Source organism: Denticeps clupeoides, chromosome 14 (genome assembly GCF_900700375.1).
Source record: "Denticeps clupeoides chromosome 14, fDenClu1.1, whole genome shotgun sequence".
NCBI classification, from domain to species: Eukaryota; Metazoa; Chordata; class Actinopteri; order Clupeiformes; family Denticipitidae; genus Denticeps; species Denticeps clupeoides.
Genome location: NC_041720.1, coordinates 20845759 through 20869186, shown reverse-complemented (window position 1 = coordinate 20869186; position 23428 = coordinate 20845759). Strand labels below are relative to the sequence as shown.

The 23428-nt window shown below is 44.7% G+C and overlaps 2 protein-coding genes across 7 annotated transcripts in view; one reads left to right on the top strand and one right to left on the bottom strand.

Moving 5' to 3' along the window:
• Positions 1–111: 111 nt before the first annotated feature.
• Positions 112–15605, bottom strand: LOC114763834 (limbin-like). Of its 4 annotated transcripts, none has more exons than XM_028953626.1 (23): positions 15194–15605; positions 14809–14857; positions 14537–14730; positions 13674–13730; positions 13172–13358; positions 12990–13090; positions 11634–11699; positions 11402–11536; positions 10841–10989; positions 9527–9851; positions 8694–8933; positions 7097–7272; positions 6362–6521; positions 6109–6285; positions 5448–5719; positions 4534–4744; positions 4087–4197; positions 3280–3507; positions 2287–2480; positions 1673–1754; positions 1424–1584; positions 1122–1211; positions 112–822 (listed from the first exon to the last, which is right to left on the bottom strand). In XM_028953626.1, exons 1-23 carry the CDS (start codon positions 15341–15343, stop codon positions 462–464), a joined length of 3876 nt encoding a protein of 1291 aa, XP_028809459.1. In that variant the 5' UTR covers positions 15344–15605; the 3' UTR covers positions 112–461. The 4 variants fall into 4 exon arrangements, with proteins under 4 accessions (XP_028809459.1, XP_028809460.1, XP_028809461.1 ...); XM_028953627.1 differs by having other exon boundaries at positions 15251–15605; XM_028953628.1 differs by lacking the exons at positions 14809–14857; positions 15194–15605 and having other exon boundaries at positions 13272–13358; positions 14537–14627.
• A 101-nt stretch (positions 15606–15706) lies between these two features.
• Positions 15707–23428, top strand: part of LOC114763486 (adenosine deaminase domain-containing protein 1-like) — a 30592-nt gene continuing 22870 nt past the window's right edge. For 2 of the 3 annotated variants that reach the window (XM_028953217.1, XM_028953216.1), the window contains exons 1-9: positions 15707–15974; positions 16224–16343; positions 16519–16605; positions 16693–16913; positions 17861–17945; positions 18059–18157; positions 20149–20286; positions 21261–21422; positions 21534–21750. In XM_028953217.1, coding sequence (XP_028809050.1) covers positions 15810–15974; positions 16224–16343; positions 16519–16605; positions 16693–16913; positions 17861–17945; positions 18059–18157; positions 20149–20286; positions 21261–21422; positions 21534–21750 — 1294 coding nt within the window. In that variant the 5' untranslated portion in view covers positions 15707–15809. The remainder of the gene's footprint in view (positions 15975–16223; positions 16344–16518; positions 16606–16692; positions 16914–17860; positions 17946–18058; positions 18158–20148; positions 20287–21260; positions 21423–21533; positions 21751–23428) is intronic. The other variant, XM_028953218.1, reaches the window with a different exon arrangement.

The window sequence follows — 23428 nt, the reverse complement described above, 5'->3', positions numbered from 1 at the left end:
CTGGAATGAGGACACCAGGACCCTGTCACACCCCTCACATTTCTGCACAACGGTAACCCAACGTAGGCAGTACGATGCTGTCGGGGACAACTTAGTTCCTTCATCTTCAAATCAATTTATTTTCACTTTAATTACATCTTATGCGCAGTTAGCACATTTAACCCGCCAACAGCGAACAGTGTCCTCGTCCAAACACGGGAAAAGGACCAGATTTCACCAGACTTCATCAGTGGTGGGGCAGCGGTGGCCGAGCAGGTAAGGAAGTGGAAAATGGCCAACATGCCACAGAGGTTTACCAAGCAGGAACATGAAAGAGGGGAATAACTCTTTAATAAATGGATGTGAATAGCCTTGTGCAAATACTGAAACTGGCCCCTGTGTGTGTGTATATATAAAACTCTTATAAAAAAAGTATAAAATAAGTGATTAAATGGAGCAAACAGAAAACTGCTAAAGAGCGGTCAGACTGGATTCATGGGATTGACTGACGATTTTTTGAAGTTCAGAAAGTTCCTTTTCTTCTTCTTCTTTCTCACCGTCCTGTTGACGCCACTCTGAGCATCGGGAGGTGGACAGCGGAATGTGAACACCCTTCCTCCGCTGCTGGGGAGCTCCACAGAGAACTCCTGGTCGTCTCTTCCACCTGATTCATCTCTGGGGTTCTCTGTGGGTGCAGCCAAGGTGGGCGGTGCCTCTGTGGAACTCTGGACAACGGTCACCAAAGCAGGACCTTCTGGATTCAGAACTTGCAGGACATCCCCAGCGGAGTCTGTAGGACTGGAGAAGAGTTTCTCCAGAAGGTTTTGTCTTCTCTTCAAGATCCTGGAAGGAGAAAAACAGTTGATAAAAGACATTCCTCACCCACCAGTCCTCACTGTACCTCAACTTCAGTTCATCTGGGCTGCAGGGAACACTCAGACTCCCCTCTAATTGTCATTATCAGCATTTAGCAGGCGCCCTTATCCAGAGCAACTTACAATCAGTAGTGACAGGGACAGTCCCCCTGGTGTCTTGCTCAGGGACACAATGATAGTAACATGGGCCACAATAATTCATGAGATCCTGGAAGGACAGACTATTTACTCTGTGAAATAATATTTACATCTGTGACCTGTCCTGACCTTTCACCCAGACTGCACACTGCCTGGTTCTTTCTGATGACATCTCCTCTCAGAAGGCCAAGAACAGACGTCTTCTGTCCGCCTGTCCACCTAAGAAAAATAAAGAAATAAATGTAGTCCACACTGCAATCATGCTACATTTATACCTCACACTGCTATATTATCATTATTATTAGAACTATCAACATGATCATATTAAATTATTATTGTCATTATACTATTTACTGATATATATTATTCTCATATTGTGTACTTGCATAAGGGTGAGGTGATGACCATCTAAACTGAGCAACCTGGCTGACCTTTTAGGCCCATTTTCAGGTGGTGGCTTTGGACACAGGGCGTCTGTGAGGGACAACATTTCCCCCTCTGGCAGAGATGGGAGGAGCAAACGAAGAACCTGGTGGAGGACAGCTACAGGCAGCTGGCAGCGGCGCACCAACTCGCACACAAAGGCCACTTCCTGCAGGGGTGATGACAGAGGGTGACCAGCCAGGAGCTGGAGTGAAAGGACACGGGACACGCTGGCTGTGTGAGGAAAAGAAACGAACCTGCTGGCATTTTCTGTAGAGGCTCTTCAGCTCCAGCTGAACTCTCACCCCTGCCACAGCCTGGATCTCCTCCTCGCCACAGCTGAGCGAGAGAAGGCAAAAATGTACAGTCACTAGTTACAGGGACAGTCCCCCCGGAGACTTGCTTAGAAGACTGTGGTCTTCTGGTTCATAGGCTGGTGTCTGACCCACTAGGCTACTACCACCCTACTAAATCATTCCTTAATGAGTAGCCGAATGACCTTTTTAATATACTGTAAAAACTACAGCCTCTTCAGGGGCTATTAAAGAGGAAAATATTAGGAAGTTGTGGAGAAACCGGGTCCTTGCTGCTGTGTGGAATTTGAATAGAAAATATGACAAAGTTAATAATGTGCAGTCAAACCAACATTTGCTGAAGCAAATAAATAAAGCTTTTAAAGTGATAAACATTGCATTAAATAAAAGAACAGATTACTACCACAGTCATTTACAACATGGACATTGTCTGCAATGCAATTTATCAAAAACTAGCACTTTTCCAAATGATTTCAAACCTTAAAACAGTACAGTATATTTTTAATACATTAACCACAGAACAGAAAAAATAGGAACTTGTTGAGGGTCTACGGTACCTCTCGTCCAGCCAACCAATCAGCTGCTCCCTCTTGTGTAGCGCCTCCCGGAGGATTCGGCTGGCCTTGCAGTCGCTGCTTGCCTGAAAGAGTTCTCTCTCCTTCTCGTTCCACTCCTTCTTCCAGTCGCTGTTGGCCAGCTCCTCTGCTGCCATTCTTTTGTGCTGCATGTGGGTCTCCGCTTCCTCCAGGCCCTACAGCCGCAGAGCTTTTCATTCAAGAGGCCACGTGCACAAAGTCTCCACGTCCTGCAGACTTCATTAAACGTCCCGCAATATGCACACGCTCAGAAACATCAGTATCGCTGTAAATATAGCAGTGACGTAGTAGCCTGCGATGTAATACTAGAAATAACCACACAGAACAATGACATTTTAAATCTTTACTTCTAATTAAAGGGATGACATACAGCCCTTCTGTAACTGGAATGTGGACTGATCCTGGATCAGTGTACGTGCATAATGAGACGCTACCACTGCTAGAGGAATAAAGCCTCCTGTTGGCAGCAGGGTAGAATCTCGAAATTATGCCTTGCCTGCAGCAAGGAACGTTCAAAAAGCCAATTGCAAAACAGCCAGTCATTCCACATCTGGGATTGATAAAAGGAGCAGGAGAAGCATCAGAAGAACCAGCAGGAGGCACTTCTTGTACAGAATAGGTCTCTATTCATCTACATATAGAGACCTATATGTCAAACTATACATCAAACTGCAACAAGTAATGACTTGGTTAGAATACACTCTGATTTATGGCACGGTCCTTCAAATCTGGCCCTGAATCCAAACCCTGGCCTGGTTTGAGACACATCATTTATCACTTGTTGGCTTTGGATGGTGTGGGAATTGAAATCCATCTTTTTCTACCCATGTATTCACATCTACAGATGTTTGTATGTGCAAGTTTTGGCTCACTGGTAACGTTTGTGATGTTAAAACAATGAATGGGAGTCCGTCCATAACCATACTTTCTGAGGGTGAGAGTGTGTGTGTGTACCAGGCTGTGGTTACGGATGCTCTCCTCCATCTCTGCTGCTCCCTGCATGCCTCTGTTTCTCATCTCCTCCACCAGCATAGTTTGCAGACGCAGCAGGACTGCATGAGTCTCCAGGACCCTGGTCCTCTTCTCTGCCCGGTCATACTGCAGTGCCGCTAGTTGCACTGCCAGGCCCTCCTCCTGAGCCAGGAGAACCTCCTCCCGCTCCCACTCCACCTCCTCCAGCACCTGCCGACATGGAGGACACCAGATGTTCTCTACAACTTCATCCAGACAGTCCCGATGAAGGCATTCTAAGACAACAAATATTTGGTATAGTCCTAGCTTGGCCATCTCAGAAATGAAACAGTTTAGGGATTGTGGGGCAGTGGTGGCCTAGCGGTTAAGGAAGCAGCCCCGTAATCAGAAGGTTGCCGGCCAAGGTGCCACTGAGCGAAGCACCCCACACACTGTGTCCCCACACACTGTGTCCCCGGGCACCTGTCATGGCTGCCCACTGCTCACTCAGGGTGATGGTTAAATGCAGAGGACAAATTTCACTGTGTGCACCGTGTGCTGTGCTGCTGTGTATCACATGTGACAATCACTTCACTTTCACTTCACTTCATCAGCTGCTGGTGCACCTTTGAGTTCATTTATAATTATTTCTCTCTATCCAGGTATCTGTCAAGTTCTAGTTGGGTTTGGCATCGTATGGTACGAAATGCAGCACTACAGGTCACCAATCATCATGAATGTCTCAAGTGACATTAATAAATGTTGTCCATCCCCCGACGCTCCTTGCCGCTTTCTGTGGCATGCTCTCACCTTCTGCATGACGGTAGACTCCACCTCCTTCTCCTGCTCGAACAGTTGCAGCCTGTGCTCCAGTTTCTTCATGAAGAGCTTCCGTGCTTCGGCAGACGGAGCGTTAAACATCTACAGGGACACCAAAACAGGAGAGGTTAATCTTCTTCTGGCTGGTCTTCCTCTTACGTTCTGTAACGTTCCCTCCACTGAATGAAAGCATTCATCTAGGCTGTTCTCTGTCTTGGAGACCAGGTGTGAACTCCCACTAGATGTTCCAACAGATCTTCAAACACAAGGTATAAACCTTCCTTCTTAGAAAATACTTAAATAGGGCTCGTTTGTATATTAAAAAAGATTGTAAGTCGCTTTGTAATGCTCTGACATTCATAATTCATTTCAAACTGGTTTTATAGAAAAACTAAAGTTCACGATCCTAAAAAAGCAATTCATAATAACACCACATGCTTCAGCTGTTGTTCTCCGGGACGGGACCGTGGTTGAAGCCTCCCGCAGTGCCTCCTTCCTCCATTGGGCAAGCTGGAGCTGCATCCTGAAACGGGCGGTGGCCCACGGCAGCACCAGGCAGAGGTCCACCTGGGACTGGAGCTTCTGAAACTCCAGTTTGGTGCACAAGACCTCGGCATCTGACAGAATCAGCTGGGATGCGCACAAAGACCTGGAATCGACATGCAGTTGGAGGAAAAATGTTGGTAATAGACAAAATTTCCAGAACTCTCATCCAATATAAATATACGTTATATCACGTAACCCGTGTCCTAGCAGGTAAGGAAGCAGACTCATAATTGGAAGGTTGTGGGTGCCACTGAGGTCCCCTCGATCAAGGTACTGTCCCCACACACTGCTCCCTGGGCGCCTTTCATGGCCTCCCACTGCTCACTATGGTTGATGCACATTTCGTCGCATCATAGTGTGCTGTGCTGTGTTTCACAAGGACAAAAATAATCCCTTTTGTATCGCTCTACGTCATCATTTGTCATCGTGACATTTTCTGGCTCATGACAGGCGCTCCCATGTCACAACTGTTGCTGCACAAAGGGGGCAGACTTCATCCAGGCTAACTTACTTACGTGTTTGTGTCATCAAATTTAAGACCCACATCGGGGTCGTCCACTACATTTGTCCAATCGCCAGGCCTTTTCTCGGCAGAGAATAATATATTATTATTTGATATATACATTTTCCTTCCAAATGTACCTGTCAATGTTAACAGATTCATATTACCTGTACTGCAGCATGCCACTAGGGGGCGACTGCAATATTTGAAACCTAATTTCTTCCATATCTACAAGTTATGTCCCTATCAGCCCTAGACCTGGTGATAACAGTCACATGTATGTTTTATGAGAGAAGGAAGGAACCTGAAGAAAGCTGCCGTGTGAGTTCGGAGATCTCGCTGCTTCTGCAGCTCCTGCTCCCTCTGCTCCTGTAGCTGGTGCCGCGCCTCCTTCAGGCGGCTGGCTGCTGCCTTGCCCTGGCTGTGCAGCTTCTCCTGCGCCTGGGTCACCACGCCGGCACCCACCTCCCCCTGGAGCAGGCCGCGGGGAACCCCGAGGCTGAGTAGGGTCTGTGCTGTTGCTGCTGGTATACCCTTCAGTTCTGGCATCACCACGTGGATCATGTGCATTGTAACCTGAGGGTCGGAGGTCATAGGTCAGAAGGCCAGCTTGGTGCAAGGTTTTAGTCAATATTGGATTTCTCAGAACCAATTATAAATATGTGGATTACGGGTAATAACTAAATAACGTTGTGGATAAGGGCGTCTGCCAAATGCCTTAAATGTAAATGGTTGTGATTTGTCAGTGCAAAACTAGGGCTGGGCGATATGGCAAAAAAAACATTTAAATACACTTCCCCTTATCATCCTTATAGATATTTCGATAGATCTTTATCACATTTTTTTCTAATAATGCCAGACTGTTTTCAGCCGTATTCCAGCACCTCAGCAGCCACGTGTCTCAATTTAAAACCCATATAAATACACACACAAAAGGCATTTTTATGGAGATCCCCGATGTTCACCTTGCGTATGTCTGCTGCAGCCTCCTCGTCCAGGCGGTTGATGAGCTCTCCCAGCTCCAGACTCTGATTGGCCAGCAGGTTCTGCCAGCGGTGGAGATGTTGTGCGGGATCAACGCTTTCCTCGGAGTCTCGCACCAGTGCTGACAGCTCATGCTGTGCCTGTTTCTGTTCCCTCAGCTGGAGAAACACACACGCACAGTCCGCTACTAGTTTTTAAAATGGTACGGAAGTCTTAAGTTGAATTTTTCCACACCTTGTCGGAGATGAGGCTCCTCCTTGTCTTGAGCAACTGGTGGTGAAGGGCGCTGCGCTCCTGCCTCAGGGTCTCGTCCAGACCCTGCCTGACCTGCACCACGTCCTGCTTCGATTTCTCCCGGAGAAGTTCCAGCTGCTCAGTCCAAACTGCACCATCGCTGGACCACCACACATAAATACAAAGACGCACACGCCGTTTGCATTATGGATTACCGCATTGCCTCCCTTGTGGCTGCCTCACAGAATGTGCTAATGTGGGACAGTGGTGGCCTGGCGGGTCAGGAAGCGGACTTGTAACCAAACTGAGGTCCCTTTGATCCCCGTCCCCACACACTGCTCCAGGGGCGCCTTTCATGGCCGACCACTGCTCACTAGGTCGATGGTAAATGTAGAGGACACATTTCGTTGTGTCACCGTGTGCTGTGCTGTAGTGTATCACAATGACAAAAACAATCACTTTAAAAACTAGACAGCGACGTGATGTTTTCTCATATGGTTTACAAGATTTCAAGTGAAGGGAATGGTGAAGAGTCGGACCACCGGCTCTACAGAACAATCCACTGAGATTTAGCAGGAGTGTAACCCAGATCCTAAAATGCTGGACGTCATGGAAACATCCGTTGGTGTCTATTCAAAAGAGTAAAAACCCTCCACGCTGGTGAAAAACGGATCGCAGAGTTAACTATTCCTTTTCAGTAGTTCAAACTGAGAGAATAGATGAGACAGGCATTACCAGTGAAGTTCTGTGAAGTACTTCTCAGTCTGCTCAGACACCGCAGTGAACACATCGGACACCAGGACATCCAAACTCTGCAAACTCTGTACAAGGAAACCCCTCTGGGCATGGCGTTCCCCCAGGACCGCCCTCTGATGGGCCTGCAGGACATCAAGCACCTCCTCCATTTGATCCTGTGTGGAAGGTCATCATGAGAAGGATGTGAAGATGCTGTTTTAGCATAAAGACAAACCTTCTAAAAAATGTATCTGCTTAATGAACATGTTGGGACAGGGTCACCATTTATCCTGACCATCTTCACACCCACAATATTGAGTCCACAAAACAAACCAAACCCACCAAAATGATGTGGACACGTTCTTTTCCCCACAGTTTCAGTACATTTCGCTATGATCAACCTGATATTGAGCAACATCAATTTAAATAATTTGTTTTTTCTGGTTATCGCCCAAATGATAGAGGTGCTTAATTTAAAAAATTTAAACAATTTCATTTTTAACAATATCAGTAGGAAATACAAAATGATATTAAAAATTGACACAACATATATTTGGCTTTCATTGCAGTATGCATTCACTGAGACATTGTTCCAGTAGGTTTATATAAATGTCACCACATTCACTTCAGTCCAGAGATATACTGATTCCTCAGAGATTTCATGAAAAATATGAATAACTCTAGTAATATACTGCATCCGGACAGTATTCACAGCGCATCCCTTTTTCCACATTTTGCTATGTTACTACCTTATTTCAACAAAGGATTAAATGCATTTTCCCCTCAGAATTCTACACACAACACCCCATAATGACAACATGAAAAGGTTTACTTGAGGTTTTGGCAAATTTATTCAGAAAAAAAAAAAAAAACAACTGAGAATTCACAGCCTTTGCTCAGTACTTTGTCGATGGCAGCAATTACAGCCTCAAGTCAGTGAGGGTTTGATGCCACATGCTTGGTACATCTATCCTCGGCCAGTTCAGCCCAGTCCTCTTTGCAGCACCTTTCAAGTCCTTCTCAGGGCTGAAGCGTCGGTGGAGGCAGAGATGTTCAATCGGATTCAAGTCTGGGTTCTGGCTGGGCCACTGAAGGACATTAGTTGTCCTGAAGCCTTTGATTTATTGGCTGTGTGCTTAGGGTCATTGTCACTCAAATACTGAGGGATCATAGGAAAACTGATACTACAACATTTACATTTGCGGCATTTCAGTAGTGACAGGGACAGTCCCTCCCCCCAGGAGCAACTCAGGGTTAAGTGTCTTGCTCAAGGACACAGATTTTCTGTTTTAGAGAATGGATTGATATTGGATCGAATGGGGCAGTGGTGGCCTAGCAGTTAATGAAGCAACCAATCCACCAAGGTGGCACTGAGCAAAGTACTTTCCCCACACACTGCTCCACGGCTGCCCACTGCTCACTGTGGGTGATGGTTAAAAGCAGAGAACACATTTCGTTGTGTCTCAATGTGCTGTGCTGCAGTGTTTCATAATGACAATCACTTTCACTTTCTTTTATATGGTCATTATACAACAACACTGAAATGCTAGCCAGTGCCCACTGGGGACAGTGTATAGTGGTGGCAAGTGCAGGTAACCTGATAGGTGAAGTAGCTGCGCAGAACGTCATCGGCCACCTCCTTCTCCAGCTCTCCCATGCGGCCGACCTCCTCCAGCTCCTCGCTGAAGACCTTGTGCAGCTCCACCCTGCGCTGCTCCACCAGCTGTCTCTGCAGCTGGGCGGAAGTGTACTCATGCCGCGCCAGCAGGTGGCACTGTAGCCATCTCTGCTCCAGCTTATGCAGCTTCTCCAGCAGAAGGCTGAATTCCAGGACTTCCTGTTAAAACACCAATCCTTGAGATAAAGAGTACAACCACTAAATTGAACTTAAAGTCAAAATGAGGTTTTTGTTACGTTTGTCAAATTAGAAAACAACTGCAGGTTTAAGGAAGCCACTGCATGAAGCCACTGACTTTTCCAAGTCTTTACATTTTGAGGGCCAGATGCTCTTCTTAATAAATATGTTATTATTTGATATTTTAAGTTTCCTTCCAAAGTTCTGTTATTTTTTGCATTTGTCAATGTTAACAGACTCATATCACCAGTACTGCAACACGCCACTAGGGGGCGATGGCAATATTTTTGGTTTCTTGTTTGTGAATCATATCTAAGTGCACTATGCACATAGTAAACCCCAAGGTGTGCAAACCGGTGGATTACTGACAGATTGAAGGCTTGAATTAGAAAAAAGAAGTAACTGTTCCTTCCTCAGTTCCTATTTTGTATATAAGGAAAACTCCCACTCTCAGAACACGTCCGCCTCGAGTGATGAGTTTAGCACTCTAAATTTAGGAATAATCCAATTTAAGACTTTTTAAGGATCTGCAGATACCCTGGGATGGGAGATGAACCATCTCCTCACATTGTTACCTGATGCTCAGCATACTGGAACAGCTGCTTGGCCTGGGCCTTCTCTGCCGCCTGTCCACAGTGCTGGGCCTCAACCTCATCCTGGGTCTCTAGGTTGCATTGCGCGGCCAGAGTGGCCATGCGCCCCACATGGCCCTCCTGCAGTTTACCCTCCATGCCCTGCAGTTGGCCACGGAGCACTCCGAGGAGCCTGCGCTCTGCAGGGGCAGCCAGCTGCCCACGGGCCCTCACCCCGCTCAACAGGGCTCCGATCAGGTCCTTATACATCTGAACCCGACTGGCCTCCATCGCAGATGCCGATCGTAGCAGGTTTGACATGTGCAGGCTGCAGGTGCCAGGAATAGAGAAGAAAAAGAAAAGACAGAACAGAACATACAGAAAAAAGAAGAGAATACTTTTAGAATACATCTACAGAAACATAAAAAAATAATGCATAGCATACTTATAAAAACACAAAAATAAATACAAAGAAAACCAAAAATTCATACATAAGTCTTTCTCTAAATACACAGAAAGAATAGTACATAGAATAGGTCCCAAAAAGTACACACAGGAGAGAAAACAAACCCAAAATGAATATCTGAAACGGTCACATAGTTCTCCAGGCATTGTATTGAACATGTTTCAGGTTGCTCCTCAACTAGGATCAATTTTCTCTATGCTGTAGCCTTATGAAGAAGGCCTGTATCTGGCCCGACACTGTGCCACCCAGGACACAGGAAAAGGAAGGGTGGAAGAAAAGCTTTAGACGTCTTCTTGCAGGTAGTTGTGTGTGCATGCATGTGTGTAATGCACACATGCATGCACACACAACTACCTGCAAGAAGACTCTCTCAACATACTCATTTCAGCCTGGTTTTTCGGTATCATGGATAACAGAAAACATGGATAACTTCCAACTTCCATCACAATGTATACAGTATTCAGCACTACTTTTTCAAACCGCTATTGAGTAATATAATGTCTCATGAATTATTTAAAATAAGAAATGAAAACATAGTTAATGAATTCAATATGACAGGAATTATAAAAACTGGAAATAAATTATGAATTTATTAATTGTCATATTAAAATATTTCACAGTTTATTAATTGGGGCACATTCAGTGCATTATGAATTGCTTCTGCATCTGACTAAGGGTGATGGGTTAAAAACAGAGGACACGTTTTGTTGTGTGCACCGTGTGCTGTGTATCACAATGACAATCACTTCACTTTCACTTCACCTATCCTAGTGCACAAACACCCATTTTCATTTCTACTGGGTGCAAGTATAATGAATTAGTATAATTAATGACAATATGTTTATATGTACCCTTCTAATGCCCGGAACATGTTCTGGGGATCCTCCAGCACCATGATGTCCACAACCTTATCCTCAAACACGGCCTCCTCCTTGGCTGATTGGCTGATGCTGGACATGTCATCCTGAGAGTCTGAAACCGCATTCAGTTCTCCTTGTTTCTGCAACAGCAAATAATTAGATAACATTAAGAATTAGGAGTAAAAACACACAAAATCAAAGAAACCCACCAATAAAAAAGTAAAAGAGATTAGTTGTCGCATGTGACAGCACGGCATGGCACATGGTGCAGACAGTGAAATGTGGTTTCTGCATTTAACCCATCCCCTGAGTGAGCAGTGGGCACCATGACAGGTGCCCGGGGAGCAGTGTGTGGGGACGGTGCTTTGCTCAGTGGCACCTCAGTGGCACCTTGGCGGGTCGGGATTCCAACCGGCAACCTTCTGATTACGGGGCCGCTTCCTTAACCGCCAGGCCACCACAACAACAGCACAACAGTGACCAGACTACCCGAGTCACCGGAATACAACCCACTGCTCCCAGTTTGTCTGTGATGGAACACTGGAGGCTTACTCGTAGCTGCCGGAGACTGGTCTGGCGTCTAGCATACATCAGTCCTCCTCCAGAAAAGCCCAGTGTCAGGAGAAGGGTGGAGAGGAGAAAAGCACCAACAAAGGCAGCAAAGTGAACAGCATGGTTGGGATAAATCTGCAAAAAAGACAGATTTTCAGTTCTGTCATCAGCTAATACAGCCCTAAATAGACAAATTAATAATTCAAAGATGATGAAGATAACCGGAGCTCACGTTTTCTGAAGAGTTCACTCTCAGAGTGAAATTGGCTTCAACTGGTCCAAAAAGGTTTACATCATTCTGAAGAGGAAGGGTGATGGTTTATTATATAACACAGAAACTATGACATTTATAGTCTTAATTACTGATCTTTGACTCATATTTCCCGTCCTCCATCGCAATTCCCTATGCTTCCTAGACTTAACTAATCTTCTCTATCTAGTATAGCGCCTCCTACTGTCAAGATGCTTCATTTCTTTATTGCATTCTGGAATACATTCAATGCTTTTTTTTTAAAATCTTTTTTTCCAGTGTTTGCTCGGCTCTTTATCCGCTCTTTTATGACCTGTTATGAAGTGTTCATTTCTCTCAGATGGTTACGTTTGAAAATCACTGCTTGAGCAAACAGCGCAATTTTAAATCTAATAATTGAATAATGTGTTCACATTTAGCACTTTATTCTGTGTTAAATTATTTACATAAATTTAAGGTACTTAAGTAAAGTTACGAATTCCTATCTGGGAGATAAGAATGTGTTTCCTGGGCTTGGATAGTTTCTGTAGTTACAGCAGCAAAAAGACTGTAAGAGAGGCATAAAAATAACATCCATTATGTATTTAAATGTAAATACATATACAATAGTGTATATGTACATTAGTGTCGAGGCCAACCAACAGTGACCAATATTTAAAAAATAGATAAATATATAACCATCCATTAAAGACTTCCTATACCATATACTATACCATACTACTAGTATATATTTTGTGTGTATGATGAAGTTGACAAGTCCTCAGCTGCATAAAATTCGATCAAAAAAATGTATAAATCAGTTGGAGATTACAAAGATGAGAGACCTGTTGAACACTGCACTTCCTCGTTTATGGGCCTTGCATTTTTTACATTATAAAACAAACATTTTGACACGGGACTATGAAATAACACGTGAAGTTATGTAATTAACAAAAAAACTATACCAAACAAGGCAAAAAGTTGAGTGGCAGCTAAAGTGATGGCAGCATTTCACACTCTTGTGGTGCCATTTTGCAGTGCTCTATCTAACCATGATGCATTGCATTGGGACCAGAACCTTAAGCCAGCTCTGAAAACTTTTTTTCTCAAATTGAGAGTTTATTATTCTGTACCATGTTATAAGCCATTTAATTAATAAACATTTGATATAATGTATGTTTTGTGTGTTAGTAATTAATTTCACTTATAATTTTACATTATGTTTGGGAGCCGAAAGACCCGGAATTCCCATCACTATTTCAAAATTGCTCCATCTTAGTCTCCATAACCGCCACATCCAAACTTTTCACTGGCACTGTATATTACAGATATAATGTGAGGAATTCAGGGGTGAGGCACCTGAGATGCATTGGAGAAGGTGAGGTACGCCGGTAAAAAAAGCGTCTCGTTCCTGTTTCCTCTGATGCTGGCTGTGTACATGGCCACATAAAGCGATCCGGCTGAGAGGAGAGATGATGAGGTCTGGCTGACAGCAGTTTCCACAACTGATCATGTACAGCAACTTTCAAAATGCTGCTCACCAGGCAGCGAGTCGGCGGTGTACGTCTGAAAGCCCCTCTCCTGCATCTTGCCACTGGTGTGCAGTATGTCGATCCCAGACACGGCATCCCTGATGCTCACCTGCGATAGGTTTGATGCACCCGGAGGTCCCGTGTGGTTGATGAGCAGAAAGATGGTCACTTGAGGAAACTCCTTTCCAGAGTTCACCTGGGCATTTACATACAATTCCGTGTCATTAACTGTCATTACAGGACACCTAATAACATTTGATGTCTTTGAGAGTATTTGAATTTCAGGGAAAAGTCCCTGCTTGAATAAACGGTGTTTTAATGGGGTCCATCCAGTGATCACATTCTACGCTGCGATTTGCCCACCAAACTCAGAACACTGCAGAATGATTCTACATGAATGCAGGGCTATAAAACTAAGAGTAAATTAGTAATCTGTCAGGGTATATAAACCAATCACTAAAGTTTGTGCATTCAACAAGTAAATATGGGCATGGACTTGTAAGTACCTTACCTGAGCACATTTACGAAAACTGATTTCAAATGTCAATGGCTTTACGGTACTTTGCACCTAAAAAAGGAAGAAAATTGAATTACAGTTTTTACCAGAAATCAGAAAATCACAAGCCACCTGCAATATTAATATGTAAGAAAGAATCATAACTGCCATAGCCTCCAACCTCCCTTCAATCACACTAAAACTCATGCTGGGTTGGCATTAAATATGAATTATTCATATTTTAATGCGTTTTAGAGATGTCATTTCAATAGGTGTGGCGTCAGGTTCCTTCTGGTGGCCTTCAATTTAGATTATGATGTCAGAGCAATTTAGAACACGTGGATCACTAAACACCAAATCACTGAAATCATATTTACAAGCAGCCAATCATATGGAACGGGTCAGTATGATAGACCGGAAGCGTGTGTGGTTTCTCAGACCGTTTCTCGCCGTGAAGTGACGTGAGGCCGTACGTGATGTTTCGTGGAAATTATCTCGGCCAAACAACCCGCTTTTGTGTTTTGTGACAGACACAACACGCATTTCGTACTGATCTTTTCCGTTTTGCTTTGTTGCACGTATTGATTTGCATGTTCTCGAAACCATACTTCTTTCCCAGAAATAACCAGGTTTCTGTGGCCAGAATGAGGAAGCGGGGCTCATTTAGTCCGGACGGTTTCTCTGGTTCTGGTGCTTTAGTATTTCAATTGGAAATTCTGACCAGCAAATGCTAAAACAAAAGTTCTTTGGTCAAATCTAGTTTAGAGCTTCCCAACTCTGAACTCGGAGGTGCTTCCACTCAGCCACATGCATCACTGGGTTGTTAATGATTATTTTAAAAGTTCTCCGGTCCAGCACGCCCGACTCCGCCTCCTTACCAAGGGCAGAACTTGTCGGAGGCTTTTCTGCCTGGTCAGAGTGGACCTGGGCCGCCTGGGCAGCGCCGCAGACACCAGCGGTGCCACCATGGCATAGACCGAATGCCCCCAGGGGCCGACAGCAGCCAGAGAGGACAGGGAGGCATCTTCAGGGAACGTGCTCTGTCTGCTGTGACCACGTCCACCCCCTGGTCCTGTTAGACAGACATATCAAGACAGACGTTTTTATACTTTAATAAAGTTTTTTTCATTTAGAATCAAGGATAACAGACCTGTTTCAGCACGAGCCCCAGATTCTTCACAAGCATGATGTTTAACATTCTGTTGAATAAAGAAGCAAATACAAAGAAGATTGTAATTTTTTAATGCTTCCATGAAAAAAACAGTCTGGAATTTCTCATCTGGGACCATCTCCTTTTTGTAAAAAGACTGAGTGTGCAGTTTTTACAGAGTGAAAAGTAAAAAGGGAATCTTTCATAATTATTAGCATGCAACTTTCCAATTTACACCCAAGAGAGGAATATCTGTGCACACAAAATGGGAGGTTTGGAGTTTTAATATCTTGATGACAAGTTAGAAAATCCACTAAAACAGTGTACATCAAACGCACTTGAAAGTACACTCACATTAACATAAAAGTATATTAACATAACATACATTTATGGCACTTCGGTATGCCACACGAATGACTGTACGGTGTCCTGGTGTCCTCACCCGGTCACGGTCCGTCTGCACTGGTCCTGGGCGCCTGGTCCCAATCGGCGACACAGCGGCGACAGCCAGCAGCAGGGCGGCCGCGGGAAACATGAGCTGCGAATTTCACTCCCCCCGTGTCGCTTTCTGGCGTGTCGCACGACTGTCCTGGTTTGTGCAGGAACACCCCGAAATGGATAAGCGCCGCGTATCCATCTGTATCGCGGCAGAAACGACTCCAAGATGAGCGGGAAAAGCGACGCTTCCAGGCAGTCCCTATAAAGAAGAGGCTAGGTCACTACAAAGCTGGAAATAAACGTCGCGTTTGTCGCATTCCGCCCCGTGCCGCTGGATGCGTTGAGAAGTTTGAGAAGAATTTTAGACCCTCCTCCCTGAGGCTGGGATTGGCTGCGGGATCTCGGAGGCGCCTTCCGATTGGTCCATCTGCCTGCCTGTCCACGACAGTCCGCCCACACCCCAAAGAAATCGCCCAAACGTCCCGAGTGGAAAAACACATCGTGGAAAATATTTCATCGTGGGATTATGCAGACGCGGGTTCGGTAGCAGGGACACTCGCGACATGGCACCGGAGTGCGCCAGCGACGTCGCGCTCCGCGTCGCCGAATCCCTGCAGCTTTTCACTGGTCTGTTGACGGTGGCCGTCGCGTTCGGCGTCTTCTTCGGCATCGTGACCGCGACCCTGCTGTACGTCTTCTGCCTCAAGCCTTGTCTCCAAACGCGGAAGGTAAAACTGTTTCACAAAGTTAATATAGTTACAAAAACCTGTTTTTTATTTGCTTAGTTGAATATTGTTTTATCGATGCGTGAAGTTGTACGTATTACTTTCACGTTTTGGCGGCATCATCACCAGCATGGGCTCATTCCTGCTGGTTTTTCAGCCCGGCTTTACCTGTGAAGCCACTGGGGCCGAGAACAAGTAGCAGTTACCTGGCTGGTGTGGTACAGAGGTGCTAGAATGAAGGTTTTGAACCAGTTTCAGGGATATGACCCCAGGAGGCTGTTTGACATGGAGGATGGTGACCGGGATGGCAGTCAGAGTGACTGCAGCAGTGTGGAGAAGAGGCCAGGACAGTGCGGCGCTCCCAACGAGAGGGTAAGGAACGATATTTTATTAAGATCAATGTTATTTTACTGCTGTCCCGGGGACAAATCTGAAGTGAATGAACAGAAGTTTGGCTGGAGCAGTTGCCTTGATATGTGCTCCACATGTTTGTTCCTCGGTGCTTTTTTTCCTCATTTCTTATTTATTTGTGTACATTTTGTTCCAGAGTAAGAAGCAGGTTCCAGTGAGCAGTGATGTGGCCGCCTTCGCCCTGAAGGCCAAGGTGGTGTATCCCATCAATCAGCGATTCCGGGTAAGATTCACCTGAGTGAATTTGGTCAGAAAACATGGTCTGTTGGCTTCAAACTGTAGTTTTAGGAAGTTGAATCTGTCCATCCAGCCTCTGGCGGACGGAGCCTCCAACCCTTCTCTCCACGAGCACTCGAAGCTGGCTGTGCCACCCCAGCCCGCCTCCTCCTGCTCCTCCAGCACAATGGATTCCCTGAGTCAGGAGAAGGATGATGGCAGCAGCCACTTCGTCTCGCCCTCACCGCCCCCCACCCTGGATAATGAAACCTTCCAGCGGGTCTCTTACTATCCAGAGACTGTGTGCCAGCTGGGGTGAGTCTGTGCATGTGAGGAGCAATGATCTAAAAAGCACGACATTTACTGTAATGTGCCCTGGGTTATCCGCTTTTTCACTGCCTAGTAGTCACTCACGAATCTGAGGTCTCCATTGAACCCAATCGTTTGAGTCCTAACTACACCGTGTCACATAAGTGCATCTTCTAATCATTAAAACTGAATCTGTATTGCTCCCAGACGGGATAACACTACTATCCCATGTCAGCGCATCCTGACTCAGAGGGAGCCGGGTCCTAAAAAGGGTCCGAGTATTACAGCTCTACTCATCAGCCTTTCATGGGCTGGGTCCGGACGCCTGGGCAACACCAAGTTCAAGTTGAAATCCAGCTTTATTGTCTTTTAAGCTACTTACATGTTAGACAGTACATGTTGAAATGAAACTCCGTTTATCTGGAAACTGGTGCTGCATGTGACAAAGTTACATAATGCCACGTGTGCGACAAAATACAGCTTTAAATGTACCTATGTTCTGAACATATGGGGTAGGGGGTCTTGTCAGTTCAGAGAGTTTAGGTGTCTGATGGCCTGTGGGAGGAAGCCGTTGCACAGTCTGGTAGTGTTTGGTAAATGCCTGCTATGCCTAATAATCATTGAGATTTAATCATCATGATTTAATGTGCTAGATAATCTCAGTGCACATTTTTATGTCTGTACTAATATAAATGAAAAGGAGTTTTCTTTTAAAGCCTTTAAAGTGATTGACTTGGGTTAACGAACACAGCATTCTATTGGAAGTCAATAGTTTCTACATACATGCAGATGTTCCATTCATTAACATTTTAAAGTCATTTACTACATGAACAATGTCTTGACTGGAATTTTGGCCCATTTGATGTCTTTTAATGCACAAAACATTACGTAAGAAAAGTCTAGACCCTTTCTAAATGACCTGTGCTGATGGGAAATACCTGATCTGGTTGCAGCTCAGATGGCAGAGTGAGTCTGTATTGTCTGGGCCTTCAGGATCTGCACAACCAAAGATCTCAGCTACAGGAGCACAAACATGAGGTGGGTGAGTCTTACAAATTCTGATCATGTGTGAACTGAAAAGCAAGCAAATATCAGAAGATCAGAAATTCAATATTGGTGACTTTTTGAGATGTGTTCCCATAATACCGCAGGCGTTCCTTCAGATACTCCGAATTGTTCTGAGTAGTGCTTTTCATAAGGACAACACTGATTCTGCCTTCTCTACCAACATTCAGCTTGCACAGAGAAAGGTAAGAAGATCATATGACCAATCGAAATACTTACAGTACTGTGCAATAGTTTTAGGTAAGCGTGAAAAAATACTGCAGACTAAGAATACTTTAAAAATAAAAACGAGCAAAATGCTAAGTGATCATTATTATTATCATGATCATATCTGTTGCACAAAGGCAGGGATTATGTCGGATTTATTCACCAACGTGGTAAATGAACCACAGCTTCACGGTCATCTGACGGCACATCCGAGAGGCGCAGCAGTTCGCCAATGCAACACGCTTCACATTAGAGCTGTAAATCTTGACAGGTTCACGCTCAATTTCTTTCGCTGATCTTAGTCTGGCTCGGCTCGGGTCGAGCTTGTGCGGTAAATATGTTGCTAGATCCTTGTATTGTACCAGCAGATTCGCCCAGAAAATTATCATCATAAACTGTGTATATTATAGTTTGTAATGCACCTTTTACCTACAGCCCAGAATATCATTTTCATCTTCCAAAAGCTTTACTGCAAGTACTCGCTACTCGCTAACCAGCCAGTAAAACTGGGATCTGATGGCGATGCTGCGGGTTTACTTTGTGCATCACGGCGTGTTCCATCGCGCACGGACTGGCAGTGAAACGACTGCGCATGCACATTCCAAGAAGGCCTGCGCAGCCAGACGAAAACTGATCTGTACCTGTCCTGCTAATGAAATAACGAAGGGGTAAAATAATCGTACTTTATGGGATTTTTGGAATTAGTGATTGTACAGAGGGTAAAATTATGATGCAAATACGATAATGATCGTGTGTCTGGCAACATTGCTGAACTTTACGGTGTATAGTAACTATCTTTTCTATGTGATTCGCTGCTTAAATTTGTTTCAGTTATTTTGCATGTTATAAATTAGTTTTATTAAATCGTAGTTTTTAAATGAAATGTTAATTTAATTTGCAAATCTTGGCCACCGTTGTTAATTAAAAACACAAATGTAATTACATTTAAATAATCACAAGACAAATGCAAAAATGGGTGGTGATGAGGTGTAATGTTTTAAAAACTCTTAGTATAGCGCTCGTGGGGCGCGCGAAGGCAGCCAGGCTTGTAAAAGCTGTACTTGTAGGGTTGGTATCAGTCCGTGTCAGGCCAGACAGCCACATCAGATATTGCACGCTCAATTTAATCCCACCCTCGCACATCTGCCCGTCTTCAGGCAACATACACACAGCATCTCGCCAGAGATTAAAAAAGTATGTTTGGTGTCCTTTAGTCAGTGGCTACTAATCAATTCCTGGTTTACTTTGGAGTACCATCATTGCCAGCTACTGACCTTTCTTGGTATGGCTGTTGCACCTTTGTCTCAGCATGCAATACAAGTGACTAGTTAAAAGCAGGGATGGATTACTGAACAGGCCTACCAGGCCCGGGGTCTCAAGAAGTCTGAAAATATAGGCTTATACTGGGCTTGTCCATCTCATGTCTGAATGTTGTTCATTTATTTCCACAAAATTCACCACAATTTATCATTTAAGGGTCAACTTTAAGGGTCAAATTCTCACGAAGGCCGCCTTGGGCAAAAACCACAAAAAACAAAACCAAAACATTGTAGCTCCCCTGAGTGGGTTGCAGACGTACAGGTAATATGAGACTAAAAAAAAGAACAGAAATTTGTAGGAAAATGAATAGATAAAATAATATGTTAATATTATTGTCTGTCGAGGAAAACTCAAATGTAGTTAAAATGTGATGAAAGCGGCCTTAAAAAGTGGCTTCCTTAAACCTGCAGGAACCCTGGGCATCAGTGGAGATTTGGTCCGAATTCTGGTGTCCAGGCAGATATTTATCCATTATGTAGTACTGTCCTTCTGCAGCAGGATAACTAGCATAAACACACAGCCAATATCCTGGAAGCAACTGTATAGGTTATAGAAACTATAATTATAGTTTGCCTAAAGCATTTGCACAGTACTGTATATGTCAATGCCAGAATGCCAGACTGAGCTGTGTTAATTACCTTTGATTCAGGATCTGGAGGTGCTGAGGAAAAACATGAATGCGAGTCTGTTAGGCATTGAGAAGTTGGACGATGCTGGCACCGCCTCCTGCTCTGTGGACGATGTCGAAAAGGCTGGACGAGAGAGACAGGAGCATGCAGTTCAAATGGTAGTGAACATTCAGTACACCTCCATAAAACCTTTTTATAGCCCAGTTTTCAAAGTACTGTAATAGACATGCTCACTTGAAGGATGTCCCCAGGATAAACAGACTAGAACTGGCTGTCTGTAGTTTGGAGACCAGGACCTTACTACCCATCATTCCTGTCAAACAGAAGAGCTTTAATTAACATGTCACCCAGACTAAAGCATGACGATCGGTGGAGTTAATTTTTTATGGAAGAGGTGCTAAATTCTTTGGGCGAACAAAGCAAGAGAAACAGGAGGGAACATTTACCCGTATGATGTCATAAGGGGACAATTTCCAGATCTGGCTGGCTGAGCTGCCGCTCTCTGAACGGTGAAGCAGAATGACCAAAACACTCTTTACACCGACCGCCAGTTCTAGCCACTGCAGGACCACAGACAGACTAGGGCAACTTGTAATGATGTTAAATCATCTCACAGTCACATTTTCATGACCATTAATACCAATATAAATAAATCATTATTTTTTTATTTTTTTTTGCCATATTAGAGGAAGCGGAGCTAGTCTTAGCGCAGTCATGACAAACATAAGCAGCTAGGCAACACTGACAAAATGATTACAGGCATCTGTTCTAGTCATAGACCAAGTCCACAACCAGACATGCAGCTTTTATTCTGGTTGGCTAGTGAACTAGTGCATCTGACATTTTTAATCACATTGCATTTGTGCCATCTTATATAACATGAGAAAATCCCCTGTAGAACTTCAATGGTTAAAATACTTCAGTCATGGATAGTAAAGTGTAAACTTTAATTTTCCAGTGTTATGCAGCAGTGTGTTCAAAATACACTGTTACTGAAATCAAATTTACGTTAAGATATCGTGGCAGCACCTTCGTTTATTGTAATGATTGACATTGAACTTTTTTCTTGCTATATCTATGCACCATGTGGTTGTGTGTGTGTGTGTGTGTGTGTGTGTGTGTGTGTATAAAGGCTGTGGTCTTCAGTAAGCAGCTGGAGAAGTTGTGTCAGCAGCTACTGGGCAGGCGCAGCCCGTTGCCCACAGCGGCAGTGGAGAAGATCAGTCAGACTCTGGTGGAGAGTCTACTGCAGCTTGAGGAGAAACTGGCTGAGTGTGAGAACATGGCCATGCAGGTATCTGCATATTTAACTTCGGCCATGTTTTTGGTTCCTGAGGTTCAGGTTTGGTTAGGAAAATCTCTTTATACAAAGCAAGACTTTAAAAGACTAAATGTCTGTTTCCAGGCTGTGCTGGACAGGCTGCAGTGGTGGGAAGCTGTAGCAGGATGTTTCCGGAAACGCTCCGCCCTCCTCAGGGAAAACGTTGAACTGCGGCTGAAGATCACAGCTCGGGGCTTGGAGCAACTGACTAGTGATGGACAGTTGACCTTCACCCAGATGGAGACGTTGCTGTCTGAGCTTCAGGCCGTCATGGCAGCAGAGCTGCAGTGCTGGAACGAGGGTGGGCACGTAGTCAGTTACCCGTCCGTTGCATCTAAAAGGTTCACTAAAGCTAGATTTATTTGCTAAAGAGAATCCAGTTAAGAGGCATCAAGTAGGATTTATTGTCATTTTAATAATCTACCTGGTACATTGTGAAACGCGGGGGCAGTGGTGGCCTAGTGGTTAAGGAAGCGGCCAAGGAAGCGGCCCCGTAATCAGAAGGTGGCTGGTTCGAATCCCGATCCGCCAAGGTGCCACTGAGCAAAGCACCGTCCCCACACACTGCTCCCCGGCGCCTGTCATGGCTGCTCACTGCTCCCTCAGGGTGATGGTTAAATACAGAGGACAAATTTCACTGTGTGCACTGTGTACTGTGCTACATGTGACAATCACGTCACTTTAAATTAAAGACACTGTTCCTGTGATTGACTCCAGCCACCCGCAACCATGAACATGAGCAGTGTCACGTAACGCCAGTCACGTGACCCCCGTAATGCGGAAGCAATTGGGGGCTGTCCTGCACTTGTTTTTTTTTTTTTTTTTTTTTTTTTTTTGTCTCCATCGACACGCACTGTCTCCTGTCTTCTCTCCACCGTGTGACAAATAGTACCAAATGAACGGATGGAAATGAGAATGTTTTGTATTTTTAACATTATTATTATTTATTTTATTTTTTTAATATTTGTCTGTGAGCAGCCATCAAAAGAGCCTCATCTGGCTCGTGAGCCATAGGTTTCCAACCCCTGTATTAGAGCAGCTCAGTGAAGTGTGTGTGTACGTACAGTGGACAATTCCTGGCAGTGCAGACCCCTGTTTTTTCCACAGTCGGACTGGTGGGTAGGGTCCCCCCCAAACCAGCTGCACCAGATGCTCTTTAGAAAACTTCTGTAGAACGTGGTGAGGAAGATGCTGGTGGAGGTGGTGTTTGGGGTCCACAGGGTTTAAGTCTGGAGGCTACTGGCCACTCCATGTTTTCTGACAGTACAAGACTTGTTTTGGTAAGCTTGAATTTTAATTAAAAAAAACTGCTCAGGGGCACGTTGGCAGGCATTATATACTTTTAATTGAAATGCCATGAACAAAATTAAAATAATTTTCGAATATCTTGCAAATGGAGCCTTAAATGGAAAGTCATGGGTCAAAAGGGCTCTCCTGGGGCAGTGGTGGCCTAGCGGTTAAGGAAGCGGCCCCGTAATCAGAAGGTTGCCGGTTCGAATCCCGATCCGCCAAGGTACCACTGAGGTGCCACTGAGCAAAGCACCGTCCCCCCACACTGCTCCCCCGGCGCCGGTCATGGCTGCCCACTGCTCACTCAGGGTGATGGGTTAAATGCAGAGGACAAATTTCACTGTGTGCACCGTGTGCTGTGCTGCTGTGTATCACATGTGACAATCACTTCACTTTAAAGAAATAGGTGACCTGTTTTCACTCTCATCCATTGCTCTATAGCCCCACCTTCTGGTTCGAAACAGCAGCTGATCAGAAATATACCAATACAACATTTATGAGGCAAACACTGACCTTGTTCATAAGCAAATGACATTATGCGGCAAGTGCTTGATCACAGTGAATGAGGTGAATATCAACTAATTCCAGGGCACAGTTATTCTTTTCCTTTGCTGGAATAAGTTTTATATATAAAATGAGATTGAAACAAATCATCGATCCTCGTGTAATACTATCCCAGCTAGGCTGTG